The 21,748-nt window shown below is 39.0% G+C and overlaps 1 protein-coding gene across 36 annotated transcripts in view; it reads right to left on the bottom strand.

The window, feature by feature from the left end:
• Nucleotides 1-244: 244 nt before the first annotated feature.
• Nucleotides 245-21,748, bottom strand: part of ANK3 (ankyrin 3) — an 853,965-nt gene continuing 832,461 nt past the window's right edge. For 19 of the 36 annotated variants that reach the window (XM_069753574.1, XM_069753575.1, XM_069753577.1 and 16 more), the window contains 4 exons: nucleotides 12,914-12,997; nucleotides 12,722-12,793; nucleotides 8,024-8,105; nucleotides 966-1,631 (listed from right to left, as the gene is read on the bottom strand). In XM_069753574.1, the coding sequence (XP_069609675.1) occupies nucleotides 8,040-8,105; nucleotides 12,722-12,793; nucleotides 12,914-12,997 (222 nt within the window). In that variant the 3' untranslated portion in view covers nucleotides 966-1,631; nucleotides 8,024-8,039. Of the gene's footprint in view, nucleotides 1,632-8,023; nucleotides 8,106-12,721; nucleotides 12,794-12,913; nucleotides 12,998-21,748 lie in introns of all 36 variants that reach the window. The other 17 variants (XM_069753584.1, XM_069753587.1, XM_069753586.1 and 14 more) reach the window with 4 other exon arrangements.

Here is a 21,748-nt window from a genome sequence, read left to right on the forward strand (position 1 = left end):
CACAGACTCATAGACTTGTGTGACAGAGAGTGATCCGAAAATTGGATCAAACTTAAGCATGTAGCGATTTTTTCTCCCCCCGTACCGGATTGCAATCGGACCAAAAATACAGCCATGTGCATGTGCCGTAGTATAGGTCTGTTTTTCTCATTTATTTTTCATTTCAAAAAGATAATGCATTTTTAGATTAAAAGAAAAAACACAAAAAAAAACTTAACTCCAATCTACAAATAAAAGTCAAGGACAGTTTTAAACACAATTTATTTTTGTTTTAAATAATCAACTAGATCATCCAGTGTTTTGATTTCATACATTGTTATTAGAGCTATTATCAATGAATGCTGTTTTCATATGAATATAATCAACAAATGAAAAGATTTCACCAAAACCCCCCCAAAAAAATAAAAAATAAAAATGCCCTTTTAAAACACAGCAGCATTAACAACCTAATATTACACTGCTAGAATGAATACAGATGATTGGCTTTACTGAAAAGAGTCTACATCTTTATAGCCAGTACACAATACAGTAAGGACTTTACATCGTGCTGCCTGCCTAATTGTTCTTTTCAGTTTCTTTTTGTGCTTTTTTTTTTTTTTTTTGCTGAAAGCACAACTTTCGTTTCTAAAAACCTTACCCCACCCATGTAAAAGCAATACAGCGAGTGCCTGGAACTATGCACTACCGTACAATATATTATTATTTTGTTCTTAAAAGTTCATGAGAGGTTGGCAACAGCGATACGATTAAATAAAGGGCTTGTGTGGATAGCGCCGATGTTGGTTTTGTGTCCTAGTGTAGCTTTTGCAAAGTTCAACGAAGGCTAAATGAAAGTAAAATGGGTGATACATGCACCAAAATATTACTTAATCCGAAGAAAAATGATTCGGGATAGCAGAAGTCCCTGTTTCGTTGTGTACTGTTAAAGTTTACGGCAGAATTAAAGAAATTTGTGTAAAATCTGCTTGGCTTTTGTTTTATTTTATTTTATTTTTTTTCATATACAAACAATTGAATTGATAATATACAAGATTTTATGAAGACGCACCCATTATATACCCCGTCGGTGAAGTATTATCAGACACCTATTAGGTTATATGGATATGTGAGTGATCTTCGGTTGGTAAGTAGTTACCAGGCGGTGCATTATTAACATCAATCGTAGTCTTGTTAGACTTTTATACAAGTGTCACTTATTTACAGCAAATCCATTGATGATTTATAAAAGAAAATCAAGAGCATTTTAGACCCCGGTTTACGGGGTACATGTAAAATAAGGCGAACCGTTGCTTATTTTTAGTGATTATTGTGTCTTTCACAAGTCCATCCAATGTCATCCTCTTCGTCGGTTGTTCCAGCATTGGGAAAATCCAGACGCTTGTAGAGACGTCATTACCAGCATGGCATTTAATATGTACACTGCATTGTAAACTACACACTCCTGGACTCCATCCGAATGAAGGTGATTTCCCATGCTCTGTATAATTGGCTCATGCTAAAATAAAGGTTTCTTGCATAAAAAAAACCCATGCGGTTAATGTGTGGAAGCGGCAAACACACACTTTTTGCTTGTTTTTCAGTGTTTTCCACTAATTGTTTTTTATTCTGAATACTGGCAGTAACCATTCATCCTATAAAAAAAGAGAGAAGAATGAGCGTTATATTCACCACAAGGCTTTGTTCACACTAGCCATGAATGTTAAGGCTTCTTCACATGTTGCAGCATGAGTTCAACAAAGTGAATGAGATTTCTGAAATCTCATGCACATGCTGCTTAATGTTTCTTTGCAGATATGAATCACTATGCTATGTTCCCACAATGACCTTTAGGTGCAAGAATTTCTGCTCCTATTATTTAAATTAGGTTACTTGCATTTTTCCATTGCATTTTTCTGTGCTTTTTTTTTAAATAAGTTTTTATTGCATTTTAGTTTGTCATGCTTTAAATAAAGCTACTTTAGTTTTGAAACTTCCTGGTATTTGGCTTTGACAAAACTTTCTTGATATACTTAGGTGTGGATTACATGTGTTTTTATGCATTTCAGAAGTGAAAATGCACTTAGGCTATGTTCACTCCTTGCGTTTTGCAGCTTTTTTTTATTATCAGTAAAACAAAATTCATACAGCACAGAATCCTGATTAAGGGATGGAGTAGAGTTTAGTGTAAACCTTTCAGTATATCATTGGTAGGAGATCAAACGGTGGAGTACTCCAAAACATTAACATTAGAGCAAAAGGACAAAAAAGAGTAACCACGAACCATCAATAAAGTTAAAAAAAGATAATTTACTGAAGCAATTCAAAATACATATGAGTCTACTAAGGAGGAAAGAAGATGGGGAGCTACACAAAAATCCTATGCATAAAGCAGAACACTGTGTAATACACAAAAGTCTCACAACACGTCAAACGCGCGTCGGGGCAGTGTTGACGGGCTCAACTAATCCGCCCTCACATGAGTAAGCAACACTTTATTTAAGTAATCTCCCCTTGTCTCACTTTGTACTTACAGCGACTCGACCTGCTTCACAATCTATGACCTCTTGAGACTGTGTGCTTTTGTATTTTGTACACTGTGGGCTGCTTTATGCATAGGATAATAAAAAGTAAACTAAATCCCAGCACAGAGACCCACAGAGAGCATCGCTGCCACAATGAGGTAATAGGGGGATACTCCACTTACACCTTCCCTGTGAGACGCCCCCTCTCTTCGTCATCGGGACCACTCCCCCACACCATATGCACATTGGTACGTACCCGCCCTATAAGACGACACCCGGAGTATAAGACGACCCCCGACTTTTAAGAAGATTTTCAGGGGTTAAAAGGTTGTCTTATAAACTAGAAAATACGGTATTTGCCAAATGCCAGAATAATGAGAGAGAATGTTTTAAGGCATTTTTATTACTTACTGCAAAGTCAAAAGTTTACATACATTTCATTAGTATTTGGCACCATTGCCATAAAACTGAATGACTTGGATCAAACGTTTGGGATATCCTTCCATAAGCTTCTCACAACAGATGGTCAGAATTTGGGCCCATTCCTCCCAACAACACTGGTGTAACTGATCCAGGTTTGTAGGTTGCCTTGCTCGCACCTGCCTTTTCTGCTCTGCCCATAAATTTTCAATAGGATGGAGATCAGGGGTTTGTGATGGCCACTCCAAAACATTGCCTTTGTTATCCTTAAGCCACTATGTTACCATTTTGGTAACTTCCTGGCTGATGTCTTGAGATGTTGCTTCAGTATTGCCACATAATATTCTTTTCTCAGGATGCCATCTACCGTATTTTGTGAAGTGCACCAGTTCCTCCAGCAGCAAATCAACCTCACAACATGATACTGACACCCCCATGTTTCACAGTTGGGATGATGTTCTTAGGCTTCCAGGCTTCTCCCTATTTCCTCCAAATGTAACAATGGTCATTATGCCCAAAAAGTTCAATTTTAGTTTCATCAGACAACAGGATATGTCTCCAAAAATTAAGGTCTTTGTTCCTGTGTGCATTTGCAAACATTAATCTAGCTTTTTATGTTTCTTTTGGAGTAATGGCTTCTTCCTAGCAGAGTGGCCTTTCAGCCCATGTTGATACAGTACTCGTCTCACTGTGGATATTGACACAATCATACCAACTTCCGCAATCATGTTCACAAGGTCTTTTGCTTTTATCCTTGGTTTGATCTGCACATGTCGGACCAAAGCACGGTCATCTCTGGGACACAGAACCCATTTCCTTCCTGAGCGGTATGGTGGCTGGACATTCTTGTTTGTGCTTGCGTATAATTGTTTGTACAGATGAATGAGGCACCTTCAGGTATCTTGAAATTGTACTCAAGGATGAGCCAGACTTGTGCAAGTCCACAATTCTCTTCCTGATATCTTGGCTGATTTCTTGAGACTTTCCCATGATGCTGCACAAAGAAGCAGCGTGCTTCAGGTGTGCATTAAAATACTTCCACAGGTGTGTCTCTAATTAACTCAGATGTTGCCAAAAAACATTAGAAGCTTCCAAACACATGACATCATCATATGGGCAATCCAGAATTGCTTAAAGGCATAGTAATCTCAATGTATGTAAACTTTTGACTTTGCAGTAAGTAATAAAAATGCCTTAAAATATTCTCTATCATTATTCTGGCATTTGACAAATATTAATAATTCTGGCAATCCTAATTGACCTAAAACGGGAAAGGTTTATTGTGATTTCATGTCAGATAGTGAGAAAAACATGCAGATGTGTCTTTTAATATAGTGTATGTAAACTTCTGGTTTCAGTTGTAGATGAGATTCCAATAAAACTCATGTTACTGAAAACTTCTTTCCAGAAACTGATGTGATGCAGTTTTAAAATCTGCAGCATATCAATTGTTGGTGCGGAAAACGGGCAGATTTGACCCTTTGCAGCGGAGAGGATGAAATCTGCAACAAAATCCACAGAAAAATCTGAATGTAACATGCAGATTTTGCTGCAGGTGATCTGCAGGTATGTCGTGAACAAATATGCATCAAACATGCAAAGGGTGAACTTAGCCTTAAAGGGGCTGTCTAGTGAAGATACATTATCACCTATCCAATGCATAGGTAATAACTTGTAGATTAGTGAGGGCCCAACATTTGGGACCCACACGGATCTGGAGAACAGTGCACTTTCATCCTTGATGAGACAATTGTATCCGTAGTAGAATGGAGTGGCAACGTGCACGCCCAACTGCTGCTCCATTCATTTTCTAACGGAAATAAAAGTCCCCCCCTCTGCCAACTGGTGCTGGTGGCAGCGATCGGATCCCAACCAATTTCTAAAGTATGACATATCCTGGGGATCCTTATTTTCACTGGACAACTGATTTAATGTTCCAATATTTTTTATTCCATACTTGACGGCATATTGGAGGCTCCACTATTTGTGCCATGAGAAATACCAGATTGTTTCCATAATAATAAGGGGCATCATTAGTATCAGAGTGAACAAAGCATCATTAGTATTTGGAAAGCTTCTTGTGTACTTGTAGCAAAGGGCCTTAGCTAAGGTTGACTCTGCAAGATTATCGTGAATAAGTGTTGTTAAAAGCATTAGTTTCACGATTATTCTGCCGTGTAATCAATGCTATGCGGATGATGCAGGACACGTTATCAATCAAAGCTGGAGGACGGCGATTAGGAGCAGAGAGGAGGCACAGATGAAGCAGCAATGACACCTATTGGGCTGGACCATCCAGATCTACATACAGCGTGAGAGCAATTAAAACCGTATTTTTAGGGGTGTACAAGGGTAGTCAGGAGATGATAGGCAACTTTGTGGAATGCAGTACAGAAGCAAATAAAGTTGGTGACATTTGTTCAGAGACTCAAAACCTGGTGAAAAGATCCCTTTAATTCTGGTGTTTTTAATTTTAATCTTTTTAGATAGTAGTTTGTAGTGGACTTAAACATTTTGCTGTTGGTGATCTGCAGCAGATTTTACAACAAACGAAGTTATGTGGATTTTGACCTTGACTATTGAACTCAATGGGGAATCCAGAACAAATGTGTATCATAGATTAGAATGCTGCTGTTTTGCAGGGTTTTTTTCTTTTCTTTTTCAGTGTGTGAATAAGATTTGGAAATCTCTCAGCCCCTCTACCGCTACTGTAATTTTCATATCTGGGCAGAAAATATGAAGTGTAACTTCCCTTGTGTGCAAACTGTCTCTTGAGAGAGGAAGAGGACTAGATCTCTAGTGCCACCTATAGGAAGCAGCAATCCTAACAGTCAATATCGACCCTCCAACGAGCCTTATCACATGACTTAGGATAAAAGCGAAATCATATCCTAAGTCATGGGACAAGGCTTGTTAAAGGGTCAATATTGACTTGTAGGTTGCCAGTTCCAATAGGTGGTGCTGGAGTTCTAGTTCTCTTCCTTTCTGAAGAGGCAATTTGCATATTTAATTTCTCAGAGGAGCATTGCAAGGCTTAAAAGTCTCCTTACCTTGACATGTCACTCTTCACAAAGAGAAATATTACCCCTTGATTCTCTTGTGTGAACATGCCTGAAAGTTACAGCTCTTGCTGATGATGTATTCTAGAGATTCTTAAAGTCACCCTCACCCACCAAAGAAAACCCCCAAAACAAATTGGAAGCATTGGTCTAACACAAACAGTGGCCTTACTGGGTAGCTAATGGGAAAATTCAGCCAAAAATGTCATACATATATGTCCAAAATATGTTTCTCACTGATAAGCGAGTAGAAGGTGAGACCAGCAGTGGTTACCTGAGGGATTTAGCTGCTTCTCTTTTAGTTATTGGAAGCTCCATGTAATGTGGTCTTGAGCCTGGTATGTAGTGTAAGATATTTATCAGAACACAAGTGATCACATGTGAATACTCTACTCGTACTCAGTGGATAAGTGATAAATATCCATTGTGGGGTAAAATCTTTAGTAGGTCTGATGTGCTCGTATATTGAAATTGGTGGTGTTCCAAGCTGACAGACTCCATAGATATCATATGTGTTGGAACATTGCTTATGGGTGGATTTTTTTTTCTTGTCCATCATCATATTCTGCATATGTCTTTCATTTCCCATAGTTATAATAAACTAGAGGGGTTTTTGGACTTAGAATACTAGATTGGTGGGAGTCCGATATCCGACGGCTGCAATGATTAGCTGATTTCAGATCTGGTCACCAGTAGAGATGAACTAACTCAAAATTAAAAGTTCGGGATTCGTACCGGACAGTTAGTGCCTGGTGCTATACGCCAAACATGACCTTCTCCCAGAAGTCTGTTGTAGTGTTCGAAGTTCCAGGGAAGTCCATGAGAGAGGTTTTTTTCCCAGATCAAAAGTTCAGGTCTCCATTGTTTTTAATGGGGTTAGGGTTCTGCCGAACTTTGGGCTAAAGTTCTGCTTGGGCACTAGAACCAGAACTTCCACGGGTCCACTCATTCCTTGACACTACCATTCTCAGCAATGACCACTACATGGGGAACAGATCTGTGCTGTTCCAGCTTTGTTCATTGTTTATGGCCAGAGCTAAAAACATCAACATTAATCAGATACTGACGACTATCCGATCATAAGGCCAGACAACACCTTTAAATCTGAACTAGAAAAGAGTGAATCTTCCGAAATTCAAATTTGTTGTTTGAATTTGAAAAATGGCTCTGAGTAACAAACCTGCCTTCATCTGCCTTGGGAGTCGGAAATCTTTCACGTCCTGCAGCAGCGTGGTCATCTTTAACGCCTAACCTCCTATCCATTATCTATTCCATGCAGAAGAGGGTGGTTAGATAGCAGCGGCTGACTCACCCACAACCTTTTATTGGAGTAGTGCCAATCACGACTCCACCAGTTCAGCAGTATCTCACCCTCTATTTATGGTACCATATCACCCTATGGGAGATTGTCTATTTTTCTTCTTTCTCAAAATTCAGATTTCAAAGATTTAGGCAACTTTGATACGCATTAAATACTTCATGCGAACCAAGTGTGCCTTACTATGTCCTGGGGTCTCTCCCGATTACAAAGCATAATAAATGTTGTGTAAAAATGTTGTGTAAAAAAAGGTAATATTAATACTCGCCTCTCCTTGGCCATCACCAACTCGCTCTCTCCAGTCTGGATGAGTGTGAGGACTAAGGAAAAGACTCGATTGGAGGAAGTAACTGGACACAGTGTTACTTTTTACACCTTCCTGGCCCATCAAAATTCAGCCGGCTGCCATTTTGCATGATTCACATGAAGCAAATCACAAAAAGTATTTTGCCTCAAATTGCTTTTCTTATGATTAATCTGAACCTATATGATGAGGTTCTTTAAAATATGGGATTCTGCTAAATATTTGGCACATTGTATTTGACTACAGTATTAAGAGAGATAATTGAATAGTTGGATTTATAATATGAGATTTGTACCACCCATGAAGGCTAATTAGTTTACTTTGGACTAGCATGTATGAGATAATCTGGTACTGTAGCCTCAATGTTTCCAGACCTTGGATGATGACTTTGAATTCTTATAAAATCTTACACACCACTCACCTGAATCACTATGGTATTAAGAATAACTTTTCTTCTCAATGTGTCGGACTTCCTTCTTGGTCTTCACTTTATACCCGTCATTCTAGAATATAAATGATTTAAGAATTGTTATAGATAATTCAAAGAGAAAATTCTGTATTTTAATATTTTAATTTTTTTCTCAAAAACCTTAAATAAAGTCTTAAAGAAATTGCCAGTTCAAAATATACTGATGATCTACCTGTGGGTTTGGTCATCAATATCAGACAATGTGGGGTTCTACAATCGGCACCCTCACCGATGAGCTGTTACAAGGTTTATTGTGCGGTACCCATGAGCGGACATTGAATGGAGCTGTACAGTGCAGGTCCATTCCATGTGTTTACACCCAGACGCCACTGGAACAAATAATGGCTGATCAGTGGGGATGTCGGGTGTCGGACCCTCATGATCTGATATTGATGACTTATTCAACATGTTAGGGCATGTTAGGTTAGGCTATGGGTTGAACTAGATGGACTTAACGTCTTCCTTCAACCTTAATAACTATGTTACTATGTTATTCACATATAAGAAATCAGTATATTCTGACCGGACAACCCTTTTAAGACAACAATCGAGGCTTTGTTCACCCATTGGCTTTGCAATTTTACATATATGTCAGGTGACCTAAGAAATGAAATTGTGGAGGAACATTTTCCTCTAAGTCGACTGTCCATAAGTTTCTAAAGGACTCAGAGTCAACCCTAAATCAGGGGTTCAGCACTCACTCAGGCCTACTCCTACAGTAGGTATTTTATCAGAATTAGAATGGTTAGTACCACTGAAGCCAATGCAAACCTGACAAAATATTAATGGCAGAAAACATAGAACACATAAAGCAAAAACAAGATTAGCCTTTCCACAACCAACCAAGGTATAATAAATGTTATAAGGTCTAAAACCGGTCACCCAAAAGGTGTGCAAAACTTTAACAAGAACAGATTTAGGTTAAACCTTTAATATGGATGAGTTCATCAGGAATACTTACCTAAATAACCTGCTTACCAGAATTACTTTCTGTACAGTTCACTCTGGCAGTGACCGGTCACTAGTGAAAGTGCCTGAATCATTTCTAAATTGCTTTAGACGTGTGTGGTTTTATATGTAACCAAACAAGAGAATATAGAATGTGTGATAAGGGCACGAGTAAAGAGCATGCACTATGCTAACTACCATACATAATGTAAAGGAATAAACTTTATTCAGAACAGCAAATAGAAGACCAAACAAATAAAAGAGCACAATCTCCAATGACAACTGTGGGGCCGCACTCTGATAAGTACCGGTATCCTATCCCCTCCACACACACAACCACAAAATAATAAGCCTGGGACCCCTCAAAGATGTATACCTATTAAGACAGCAAAAAAAAGAGCATAAAGCATATTTAATAGCAAAGTAATAATAGCAAGTGAATTAAAAAATTGAACCGATATAACAGAACTAGTGACCTGAATGAATGAATAAATGAAACGGATTTAATATGTCCAGTGACCAGGTTGCATTATATCGGTTTATTTTTTTTTCTTCACTTGCTGTTATTACTTTGCCATTGGCTATACTCTTATGCTTATGTTTGCTATCTTAATAGTTACAATGGGAAAAATAAGTATTTGATACCCTGCAGATTTTGGAAATTTTTCCCACCTACAAAGAATGGAGAGTTCTCTAATTTTTATTGTAGATACACTTCAACTGTGAGAGACAGAATCTAAGAATAAAAACCAGAAAATCACATACTGCAAGATTTTTAAATAATTAATTAGCATTTTATTACATGAATTCTTTCTCTCACAGATCTGCTCTAAATACATGTATTAGTTGCACTGTTTGAACTTGTTTCATGTATAAAAGACACCAGTCTACACACTCAAGCAATCACACTCCAACCTCTCCACCACGGCCAAGACCAAAGAGCTGTCTAAGGACACTAGGAACAAAATTGTAGACCTGCACAAGGCTGGGATGGGCTACAGAACAATAGACAAGCAGCTTGGTGAGAAGACAACAACTGTTGGCACAATTATTAGAAAATGGAAAAAAAACACAAGATGACTGTCAATCTTCCTCGGTCTGCATGCAAGATCTCGCCTCGTGGGGGAAGGATGAATTTGAGAAAGGTAAGGAATCAGCCCAGAATTATCTGGAGAAGATCTGTATGGAGGAGTGGGCCAAAATCCCTGCTGCAGTGTGTGCAAACTTGATCCGGAACTACATGAAACGTCTGACCTCTGTAATTGCAAAATCAAAAATTTCTGTGTCAAATATTAAGTTCTCTTTTTCTATTATATAAACAATAAAATGCTAATTATGTAAAAATCATACAATTTGATTTTCTGTTTTTTTTTTTATTTTTAGATTCTGTGACTCCATTCTTTGTAGGTGGGAACTTGCAAAATCAGTGATGTATCAAATACTTATTTTCCCCACTGTATATATATTTGAGGGGTCCCAGGCCTATTTTTTTCATGTGTTTTCGGAATATGGCACATATCAGAGTCTAGGCCTGAGATTATCATTGGAGCATATGATGGGCATATTATATTGTTTATTTTTTGCATTTATCTGGTAGTGTATTCCTGGGCTCGTATCACACAAACTCTTTTCTTTTGTTTGGCTCTTATAACTTACTGGTGTGTGGTACTTTACTTGCACTGGGATTTCAGCTATTCATGCTTAACCTGTTTTATACTTTCTACTGTTATACACATGTATGAGAAACATTAGTTCAGAGAATAGGGCAGTTTAATAGGAACAGTTTGGAGGGTTTTGCTCTCCAACTGCTAATAAAATGCAACTTGGGGGCTGGATCAACACCTACAAACTAATTATATGGCTGCATCTGTCTTTTAGGCCTAAATACAGACAACCCCATTGTGTGAGGAAACTTTGCTTACTGTTTCAAACTTCTTTCAAGGACCTAGTGTAGTTGAACACTCGTGCACTATGGGTGGACCAGTCCTACTATTCTGCCGATAGAACGCCCACTGAGGCATGGCTGGAATACCTAATCCGGCCTCACTCGCTCCTCCCAGAACTTTACCGCTTGCGGCTGCTTGAGAACTCAGCAATTTTGGGCATGCGCCGTGGATCTCAATCTACATGACAGATACTTAAAGTCACAGTGCGCATGTCTGAAGTCATGGGGATCACAAGCAAACACAAGATGCAAAGTTCTGGGAGGAGAGAGGGAGTCTCGATAAGGGATTTCAGCCATGCCTCAATGGGCGTGCCATTGACAAAACTCGTCCGCCTATAGTGCACGCCTTTTTGACTATTCAAGTGTTCAAAAGAAGTTTGAAAAGTTTAGTGTCACTAGATACTGTAAGCGTTCCCCACACAATGCCTGTAATGAGCCTCAAAAGACAGATGCAGCCATATAATTAGTTACTAGGTGTTGATCCCGCCGTGAAGTTCACTTTAATGAATGTTTGCCAGTTTCACATACATACCAGTACAGAAGACAACATCATAGAGATCCATGGTGCTGTCGGTTCAGGATAATAAACCTGTAGTCAGACAGGGACATTCAGCTATAATACTGTCTTGTGAAACTATCCTCTAGGAGAAACTCACTCAGAAATTTCCATAAGCATTTGTCAGAGTTGTTGATGAGGATTTTGAATCAGATCTCCTTCGAATACACTTTGAATACTCTTGCTATTGATTTTAATGGAAAATCCACTTCATGCTGTTCATATGACAAGTTTGGGCGTTTTTTTCTGATGAGGTTTCAAAAAAAGAAGTGACATGTCACCTCATTAGTGTGGATTCCTCATGGAATCCACTCCAAACTTGTTAAAGCATAGAAAAAAAACTCCAAAAATCTTATCAAAATAGCTTCAAATAACCCTTCGGAAAAAAAAGTATTCAAAAACAGTGATTCCTGAAGCAATCCCATGTGAAAACCATGCCTAATATTTCTACCTCAAAAAACTCAAGTGAATCTACCAAAAATCCCTCAAACATAACCCAATCTACTAATAACTAGGGACTATTAGCATAGTCCTTGCATCTCACATGCAGTGTAGTAAGAAAAAGAAAAAGGAAAAACTTTTCTTAGTGGTAGAACAGGGCAGCCAGGAGTGCTGCTGTGCAGTTGCAGATATCATATGTCTGCAACCTTACATTTCCACAAGTCCATAGTATGAGTTAAAGGTGTTTTCTTTGACGGTTTTCATTTTTTTATTATGTGCTTAAGAACGAACATGCAGGTAGTTGCTAAATATCTGCCTGCTCTACTCTGCCCGGACTGCTGCCGCTGGCGATTCTGCCATTTCAATTCTTCCGTCAGTAGGGCATGACTGCTGGCATCATGCTGACTGACAGCCAGCTTCCCGCAGCCAGGCGGTGTTGACTTCGGCAGTTGCCCCATCAACAGAGCAGAGCGAAAAAGAAGAGAAGCAGCTGCTGTGTTGATGTGATGTCAGCAGGATTGCGGGCAGGAGCAGACTCTTAGCTACTCCCTGCCTTAGGCGCAAAGGAAAAAATAAATTAGTCCTGGATAACTCCTTTAAGGTTGTAAAAGCTTCTATTTCCAGAATATAAATATATGGAGAAAAGATCCAAAACATGTTTGCCACAGTGTTAAATACACACCAAACGGATACTCGTCTTAAGACATCAAACCTGGCACACAGAAAGGCATGTGTCACCACAACAAACATAATTACTTGCCCCAACCTTTACAGTTCCACCAACTTTTTTCTCTTGTGGAACCACAACACGTCTCACGACTTTCCGTGTCACCTATGAGAAGCAGGAACATTGACTTTCTATGGTGCTCAACATTCGGAAGCTCACACCACAAAAAGTTGAATATGGGAATACTTCCCAAATTAACGAAGGACATTGAGGAAAGAAAATTACTTTTCTGGTGATAATGTTGCCTTCTTCATCTGTGTATTGTTCTTCAGTAACAGTTTCACCGGGAATGTTTTTAACTTCCTCCCCCTAGAGAGTGTCAGATTATTACATCAATTGTACATTAATCCTTAATTTCTAAACACAGCACACTGGGCATGCAAGGTAAGGAGGATAAGACAAGACAAGCCTTTGGGAACCATGCTACGAGTGGGTAACACTGGTAATATAAGGCAGGTTGAATGGAAACAAATATATGGTTAGATTTCATTTTTACTGCAAAGCCTAAAGTCTTTCACTTTGTGGAATTTATCCTAACTACATTGTTGTAAATGACAGTCGGCTTATTATAGTAAATGAGGTCACATAGTAATCATTTATCGACGATTAGTATTAGATATTTGTATATGCCATTGGAACAGACCTCTGAGGAGCTTGTGTCAGGCTATGTATGTGACCACCCTATGACCACAATATTCCACTCGATCAGCATGAAGACAAAAATGAACAGAACTTATCCAATCTGGCCACTAATGTCTAGACATTTATACAGCCAATCAACCTTCAAATTAATTGTGAAAATAATTTACATTCCCAAGATTCTCCATAGTTAATGAAATTATAAAACTTTTAGAAAACTATTTTTTTCCTTATTTTTAATAATCATATAGTTAGTGATAGCATTTCAATAGGATATGCCATCACTTTTTATTGGAGGTAATATGACTATCAGGTTTACCACTGCTTTTCAGTTAAGCATCACGTCACCTTCAGTATAAATTCAGATGTGTTGGATTTTCTGCATATTTGCACTGCCCTATTTACTCTATTTGTTAGGTGCTGCATTCTTAAATAAAGTTTTCCCAGGAGCAGCCACAGATAGTAGAGGACCCAATTAATCCACATCTCTCCTCGCTATTCCTCCGCATCTCCCAGCTACAAATCCCTTCATTAGCTTCCAATTCTCCAATTAATCCAGTTAAAACTACTAAAACTACTAACCCCGATCTACAAGGCCGTCTATAATCTGTCTCCTCCATATACCTTGTATCTAATCTCCCGATATTTTCCTACACATAATCTCTAGTCCTCCCAAGATCTTTTTCTCTCTTCCACACTTGTACGTTCCTCACTCAATCGCCTCCAAGACTTCTCGCGAGTATCCCCATCCTTTTGAATTCTGTGCCCCAACACATCCCATTATTCACCACATTTGGAATTTTCAGATGGAACATGAAAACTCATCCTTTCAATAACCCCTTGCCCCACCTCACCAAGCAAGCCGCTAACCTACTGTCTCCTTCCCTATTGCTCTGTAGACTGTCAGCCCACAAGGGCATTGACCTCTGTACTAGTCTGTCAGTGGTAGTCTGTTCACTGTAATTTATACCTTTATTTTGTATGTAAACTCCTTTTCACGTGTAAAGCCCTATGGAATCAACAGAGCTCTACAAATAAATAATAATAATAACAGTGCAAGAACTGTGTATGGAACCCTCATATTCCACAGCTCTTCATAAAGCACCTAATTATTTCTAACAAATTTAGTGATGAGGAAGCGTGTTCAGATGAGGTGTTATACAAGCACGCTCATGTCCTAATCAAGTATTATCGGCATGATGGGAAAAAAATGCTTGAGCCGCCGCGGCTGCATGTCTCGGGGCTGTTCGACAGCCACAACACATGCAGGGATTGCCTAAACAAACGTGGCAATCCCTTGTGAGCTACGAAGATTATGAGCTTGTGCATTCTGATTGAGAGTAAGAAACTGCTGTTAAGACGAGCGTAGACCCACTAATCTATTGGGCCTCTGCACCGTTGCACAGTTTGCACCAATGATATGTGTTGTCACAACATTCATATGGCAGACAGCTATCTCTCCCGACTCCCGCATACACATGAGTGCTTGACTTGGCCAAGTGTTCATATGTTTTCAACTGGGAGAGCGAAGAAAGCCAATGCTAAACACATCTGGCAGATACTCCTGAAAATAAAAAGGATCCCACATACAGTGCTGCTCACCATTATTGGCACCCCTTCCATTTTTTTCATAGACTGTATAATATCTTCAGAAATAAATGTTAATGTACCAAAGTTATATCCTCAGGATTTTTTAATTAGTGGTCCAAAGTAAGACAACAATAAAACATTGTTTTTTAACTTCCAAGATACAATTTCAAAGAAGAAACAGAATAAACAGCAAGTGAAGCAATAAAGGCACCCCTAATTAATACTTGGTTGCACACCTTTTGGCATTGATGACAGCCTCCAAACGTTTCTTGTAGGCATGTTTAACCTTCTTGCACTTCTCAGCTGGTATGTTGTCCCACTCTTCCTTTGCAGTTTGTTCAAGCTCTTAAATGTTTGCAGGGTTCTTTTTCCAAATAGCAGACTTCAGCTCACCCCAAAGATTTTCAATGGTATTGAGGTCAGGACTCATTGTTGGCCATTTTAATAGTCTATTTTTTCTTTTCCACCATTCCTGTGTACTTTTGGATGTGTGCTTTGGGTCACTGTCTTGCTGGAGGACCCATGATCTTTGACTTAAATCAAATTCTTACACTGGGTAGGACATTTTGCGCAAAAACTTCTTGATAATTCTCTGATATCATGATTCCTGTGATACGGTTAAGGCCTCCAGCACCAGATGCAGCAATACAACCCCATGGATTTTCTACCATGCTTAACTGTTGGTAGGGTGTAGTGATGAGCGAGTATACTCGTTGCTCGGGTTTTCCCGAGCATGCTCAGGTGTCCTCTGAGTATTTTGGAGTGCTCGGAGATTTAGTTTTCGTCGCCTCAGCTGCATGATATGTGCCTGCCGGACAGCCTGAATACATGTGAGGAATGCCTGTTTGTTAGGGAATCCCCAGATGTATTCAGGGTGTCCAGCAGCCACAAATCATGCAGCTGAGGAGACTAAAACTAAATCTCCGAGAACGCCAAATACTGGGAGGACACCCGAGCAACGAGTATACTCACTCATCACTAGTAGGGTGTTCTTTTCCTTATATGTTTCATTGTGCCATTTGTAAACAAACTGTTGCTTTGCATTGCCAAAAAGTTCTATTTTTGTTTCATCTGTCCACAGACCATTTTCTCAGCAGGATTGTCACTTGTCAAGGTACTCTTTGGCAAAGATCAGTTGTTTCTTTTCATGTCTTTTCTTCAGCAACAGCTTCATCCTCGGCCTTTGCCCATAAAGATCTGCTTGGTTAGTGTGCAGTGTACGGTACTTGTTGAAACCATGACCCCAGACTGTTCCAGGTTGGCCTTCAGGTCTTTAGATCTTTGACGTGGTGTTTTTTCCACCATTCGCACCAACCTTCAAAGACATTTGTTGTCAAGTTTCCCCTTTCCCCAACATCCAGGGAGGTTCTTTATGGTTCCATGCATGGCGAACTTCTTAATAACATTAAATTATTGTCTATCATTTGCTCTTTTGCATTTAACACAACTGCTCTTTACTAAAAACTGCTTCACTTGATTCATTTCTTTCAGGAGATATTCCTCATTATGTACTTGAACTTCATGGGTGCCAATAACGATGAGCAGGACTGTACACAGCAGATTGCTCTGTTATCCCAACTTGTTAGTAAACTGTGATAGACTTTCTTCTTCTACTTCATTCTAAAAACCACACAATCATGCACATAGTGAATGTTCATATCCTGATCGATCCGAATTCTGCAAACCATGCTCAAAAAGAGAAGCCTTCTCAAAACTAAATTAGACAGCAGGAATGAATGTGGGAGGACAGAGCTCTTCATATCACAGGGAAATAGGGTGAAAATCAGGAATCCACAGGGCAATGATGATCGGTTCAACAATTTCAGAATAACGTTCTAACGCTTAAATGTACGTGTTCAATCATTACCCGGGATTACTCAAAGTTGTAAGGTACCAGATTCTGCTCCATGCTAAAGACGCGTGTTCCAACAAATGTAAGTTATGTTACTTTGTTCAAGTTGGTCATGCCAATTTAGTGCTTTCTTTTATATTCCACTTATAATGGGATGCACAATGACATTTTAATATATCGATTACGGAGGTCTGCTATGCTAAAAATATTTGTACTGATTTATCTATTGACTGTTATAAAATGGAGCAGAAAACTAAAACTAAAATTATAATCTGCATATATCACCACCAGGTAGCTTGGACAATGATGTATGCACTGTGAGGATTGTCAAGGGCTAATGTATCATAAGGTTATTATTTCAGCATGCTTTTAAGAAAACTGTAAATAGCAAACATCCAAGGTATTGGAGGCAAAAACTCATGCTACAGCTGGGCCCAGGAGTCATCTGCACTCGGTACCTTATAAATCAGCCGTCGCCGAGTAATTTTTGTAGTGATTCTTCGTTCCTCATCTGAGCTTGACTCACTTTCATATTCACTGCCACTAGAATCCTGATAAATGCATTTTAGGCATGTTTTACCAGAAAACTTAAAAGAAAAAGAAATATTTTTATCTACGTAGCCAGAAATTGACATCTGAGTCTTTTTCGAGAGATCACAGACATCATTGCTTTTCTTTGGAGATTAGTAGTTCAGGTGTTGACGATACTTCTCGAGGTTTACAAAATGCTATGCGTGAGACCAGTTGTCAAGAGAAACTTGATTCAACCCAAAACCCAAGACCAATAACTTCTTATACACTTGGACTAACCAACACTTGTTGGTTACACACAAGTAAAACCTCATTTAAATAGTAACCAACCAAATGAGAAAGTCTGTCTTCACTGAATACAGATTTTACCTCAGGATTGAGAACTTTGATAATGACTGATACATTTTGGCAGAAAAAGAAGCAGATTTCTCTGATAAGATATATTACAAAGTTATTTATTTTTACGTGTACTATTGTTTTATGACATAAACATTAAAACGACTGTTACTCTTTAAGGTCTGTGCACACAACGTCTTTTACATGCCGATTCTGTCTGGAACCAGTCTGGAAAATTGTTAAAAAAAAATAGCAAAAACAAGGAACACATGCACTGCGACGTTAAAACAACTTCCTGTGCACACTGTACATTCCAGCTTTTTGAAGTTCTTTTAACTGCTTCCAGCTTTAAAAGTTAAGAAGCATCTAAAAGTAATGACCTTACTATTCTTCAGATGGCTTCCCTTTGGAAGCTGCTCAGTAGTATGTCTACACAATTAAAAAAAAAAATAAATCACAGATGACAAAGTTAATGAAAAAAACAAAAACAAAGAGGATGGCAAGGATGATGCGTCAAGAAAAACCATCTGTTTCAAAAACTCTACAGATACATCTATGAGGTGTCTAAAAGACGTTGTGTGCACATACTCATACAGTGATAAGGGGCCTTGCACAGCAAGCTTTGATTAGCTGACTGCCCATTACAGAATGTACAAACTGGTCTATTAGAACAAGTTTATAGTCAAAAATGGGGGAGTTTTTTTTTATTATCTAAGATTAGACAAGTGCAATAGATCTCAATCCATCATGTTTAATGTATTTGTCTATATTTGCCCCGTATTCACATGTAAAGCGCCATGGAATAAATGGCGCTATAAAAATGTATAATAATAATAATGTATAATAATAAATTTGCAGTATCAAATTTTCTCAATAGGAGTCATTTTGATTGAACATATCTGACTTAGAACTGTACATTCTTAGCAGGAGCTCCTGTTTGCACATTTTTTCTAGTTTCAAGCACCATGACGGAGTAAATATATAGCTAAATTAACCTCTCACGACTTGTCTGTTTTGGTCTCTCAATGTCAAGAAATCTTTTTCATTAACACATTCTAAAGGTTGTAGCTTTTACCCTGTGACAAAGTTGTATGAAGGTTTGCTTTCTTGTAAGATTAGTTCTAGCTTTATGGCACCATTGTTACATAATATTTATTGGAAAAGAAAATGGTTTCAGCTCACCCAGTGTCCTTTCCATGAAACCACAGTTCTGAATTAGCAGTGGAGTGTGTACCGTGTTGGCCATTTGTAGACCAATTGTAGTATTGATAATCCAGCACATTTCCAAAATCATTAAAAACATGAAAAATCTTCATTCCAAAAGTACGGTACATCAAACTGTATCCTGTACACAATTCAAGTGTTTCTAGTCTAGGCTTAGTCATAATGAGTAGTGATGAGCAAATGTGGCAAATCCCTGCATGTGTTGCGGCTTTTGAACCGCCTTGAGATATGCAGCCGCCGGGGACTTCAACATATGTTTTGAGCATGCCGAAGACACTCAGCACACAAGCATGTTCTGATAACACCTTATCCGAGCACATTTGCTCAACACTAATAATGAGCAAGAATTAGTCATGACTACAGATGAGCGTCTGAAATAAGAATTTAAACCGGTCTGCTTGTGCATTTTTTCCTTGGAAATTTTATTGAAAAAAGTTATTCTCCACAAATTGAATGCTTCTTATTATGCTCTGGTATCTCTGCACATCCCAGAGAATAACAAACATCATATGTAAAAAATAGAGAGAAAACTTATACTTACATAATCGCTCACCTCTCTGCCCCCTTAGCTACTCACCGTCACCCATCCAGTCCTCGTCACATCTTCTGATCTCTGGCATGAGCACTGCTTTCCTGGGCCTCTCATACTGAGCAAAGCTCTGAGGAGGTCTTGGAGGGTTCTGTGCAAGTGTGCAAAAGGTCATGACATGAGGTGTACTGTGACTGTGCATGCGCATGGAATTTCAACACTCGAATCAGAAGATGAGGCAAGGACCTGATAGGTGATGTTGAGGAGTGGAGGAGCCAGATAGGTGAGCGGTAAGGTGAATGTAGGGAAATTTTTTATTTCTTAACCTGTTGATAGCTCTTTACAGTACTGAAAAATGGCAGTGAATATATACAGTGGGGGAAATAAGTATTTCATACACTGATGATTTTTCCAAGTTTTCCCACCTTCAAAAAATGGAGAGCTTTGCAATTTTTATCATATGTACACTTCAACTGTGAGACAGAATCTTTAAAAAAAAATCAGAAAATCACATTGTATGATTCTTAAATAATCAATTTGCATTTTATTCCATTAAATAGGTATTTGATAAAAATAGAAAACAGAACTTAATATTTGGTACAGAAACCTTTGTTTGCAATTACAGAAGTCAGACGTTAACTGTAGCTTTTGACCAAGTTTTCATTCAGGGATTTTGGCCCACTCCTCCACACGGTTCTTCTCCAGATCTTTCAAGTTTAGGGGCTGTTGAGGAGTAACATTGAGTTTCAACTCCATCCAAAGATTTTCTATTGGGTTCAGGTCTGGAGAGTAGCTAGGCCCCTCCAGGACCTTGAAATGCTTCTTACATAGCCAGTCCTTACTTGCCCTGGCTGTGTGTTTCGGATTATTGACATGCTGGAAAACCCAGCCATGATCCATCTTCAATGCTCTTACTGAGCGAAGGAGGTTGTTGGCCAAAATCCCACGATAAATGACTCCATCCATCCTCCCTACAATATGGTGCAGTTGTCCTGTCCCCTTTGCAAAACAGCACCCCCAAGGTATGATGTTTCCCCTACCATGCTTCATGGTTAGGATGGTATTCTTGGGGTTGTACTCATCCTTCTTCTTCCTCCAAATATGGTGAGTGGAGTTGATACCAAAAAGTTCTATTTTGACCTGATCTCCCATGCCTACTCTGGACCATCCGGATGGTTATTGGTGACAGTGAAACGGGCCTGGACATGTGCTGGTGTGAGCAGGGGGACCTTGCTTTCCCTGTAGGATTTTATGGGGGTGATCTTATGTTAATGTATAAATATATGAGGGGACAGTACAAAGACCTTTCTGATGATCTTTTTAATCATAGACCTGAGACAGGGACAAGGGGGCATCCTCTACGTCTGGAGGAAAGAAGGTTTAAGCATAATCACCGATGCGGATTCTTTACCGTAAGAGCAGTGAGACTATGGAAGTCTCTGCCGTATGACGTTGTAATGAGTGATTCATTACTTAAATTTAAGAGGGGACTGGATACCTTTCTTGAAAAGTATAATGTTACAGGGTATATATACTAGATTCTTTGTCAGGGTGTTGATCCAGGGAACTAGTCTGATTGCCGTATGTGGAGTCGGGAAGGAATTTTTTTCCCCAGTGTGGAGCTTACTCTTTGCCACATGTTTTTTTTTGCCTTCCTCTGGATCAACATGTTAGGGCTTGTTAGGTTAGGCTATGGGTTGAACTAGATGGACTTAAAGTCTGCCTTCAACCTTAATAACTATGTTACTATGATCGCATAGTGTGTTACTAACGGTAATGTTTGAGACTGTGGTCCCAGCTCTCTTCAGATCATTAACCAGATTCTCCCATATAGTTCTGGGCTGATTCCTGACCTTTCCCAGAATAATCCCTACCCCACGAGGCGAGATCTTGCACGGAGCCCCAGGCAGAGGAATATTGACAGTCATCTTGTGTTTCTTCCATTATCTAATGATTGTGAAAACAGTTGTTGCCTTCTCACCAAGATGCTTGCCTATTGTCCTGTAGCCCATTCTAGCCTTGTTCAGGTCTACAATTTTGTCACTGCTGTCCTTAGACAGCAGTTTGGTCTTGGCCATGATGGAGTAGTTGGAGTGTGATTGAGTGTGTGGACAGGTGTCTTTTTTACAGGTAATGAGTTCAAACAGGTGCAATTAATACAGGCAATGAGTGCAGAGTAGGAGGGCTTCTAAAGAAAAAATAACAGGTCTGTGAGAGCCAGAATTCTTGCTGGCTGGTAGGTGATCAAATACTTATTTCATGCAATAAAATGCAATTTAATTATTTAAAAATCATATTTTTATATTCTGTCTCTCACCGTTGAAGTATACCCAATTTAAAAATTACAGACCTCTCCATT

This window comes from Ranitomeya imitator, chromosome 2 (genome assembly GCF_032444005.1).
Source record: "Ranitomeya imitator isolate aRanImi1 chromosome 2, aRanImi1.pri, whole genome shotgun sequence".
NCBI lineage: Eukaryota > Metazoa > Chordata > Amphibia > Anura > Dendrobatidae > Ranitomeya > Ranitomeya imitator.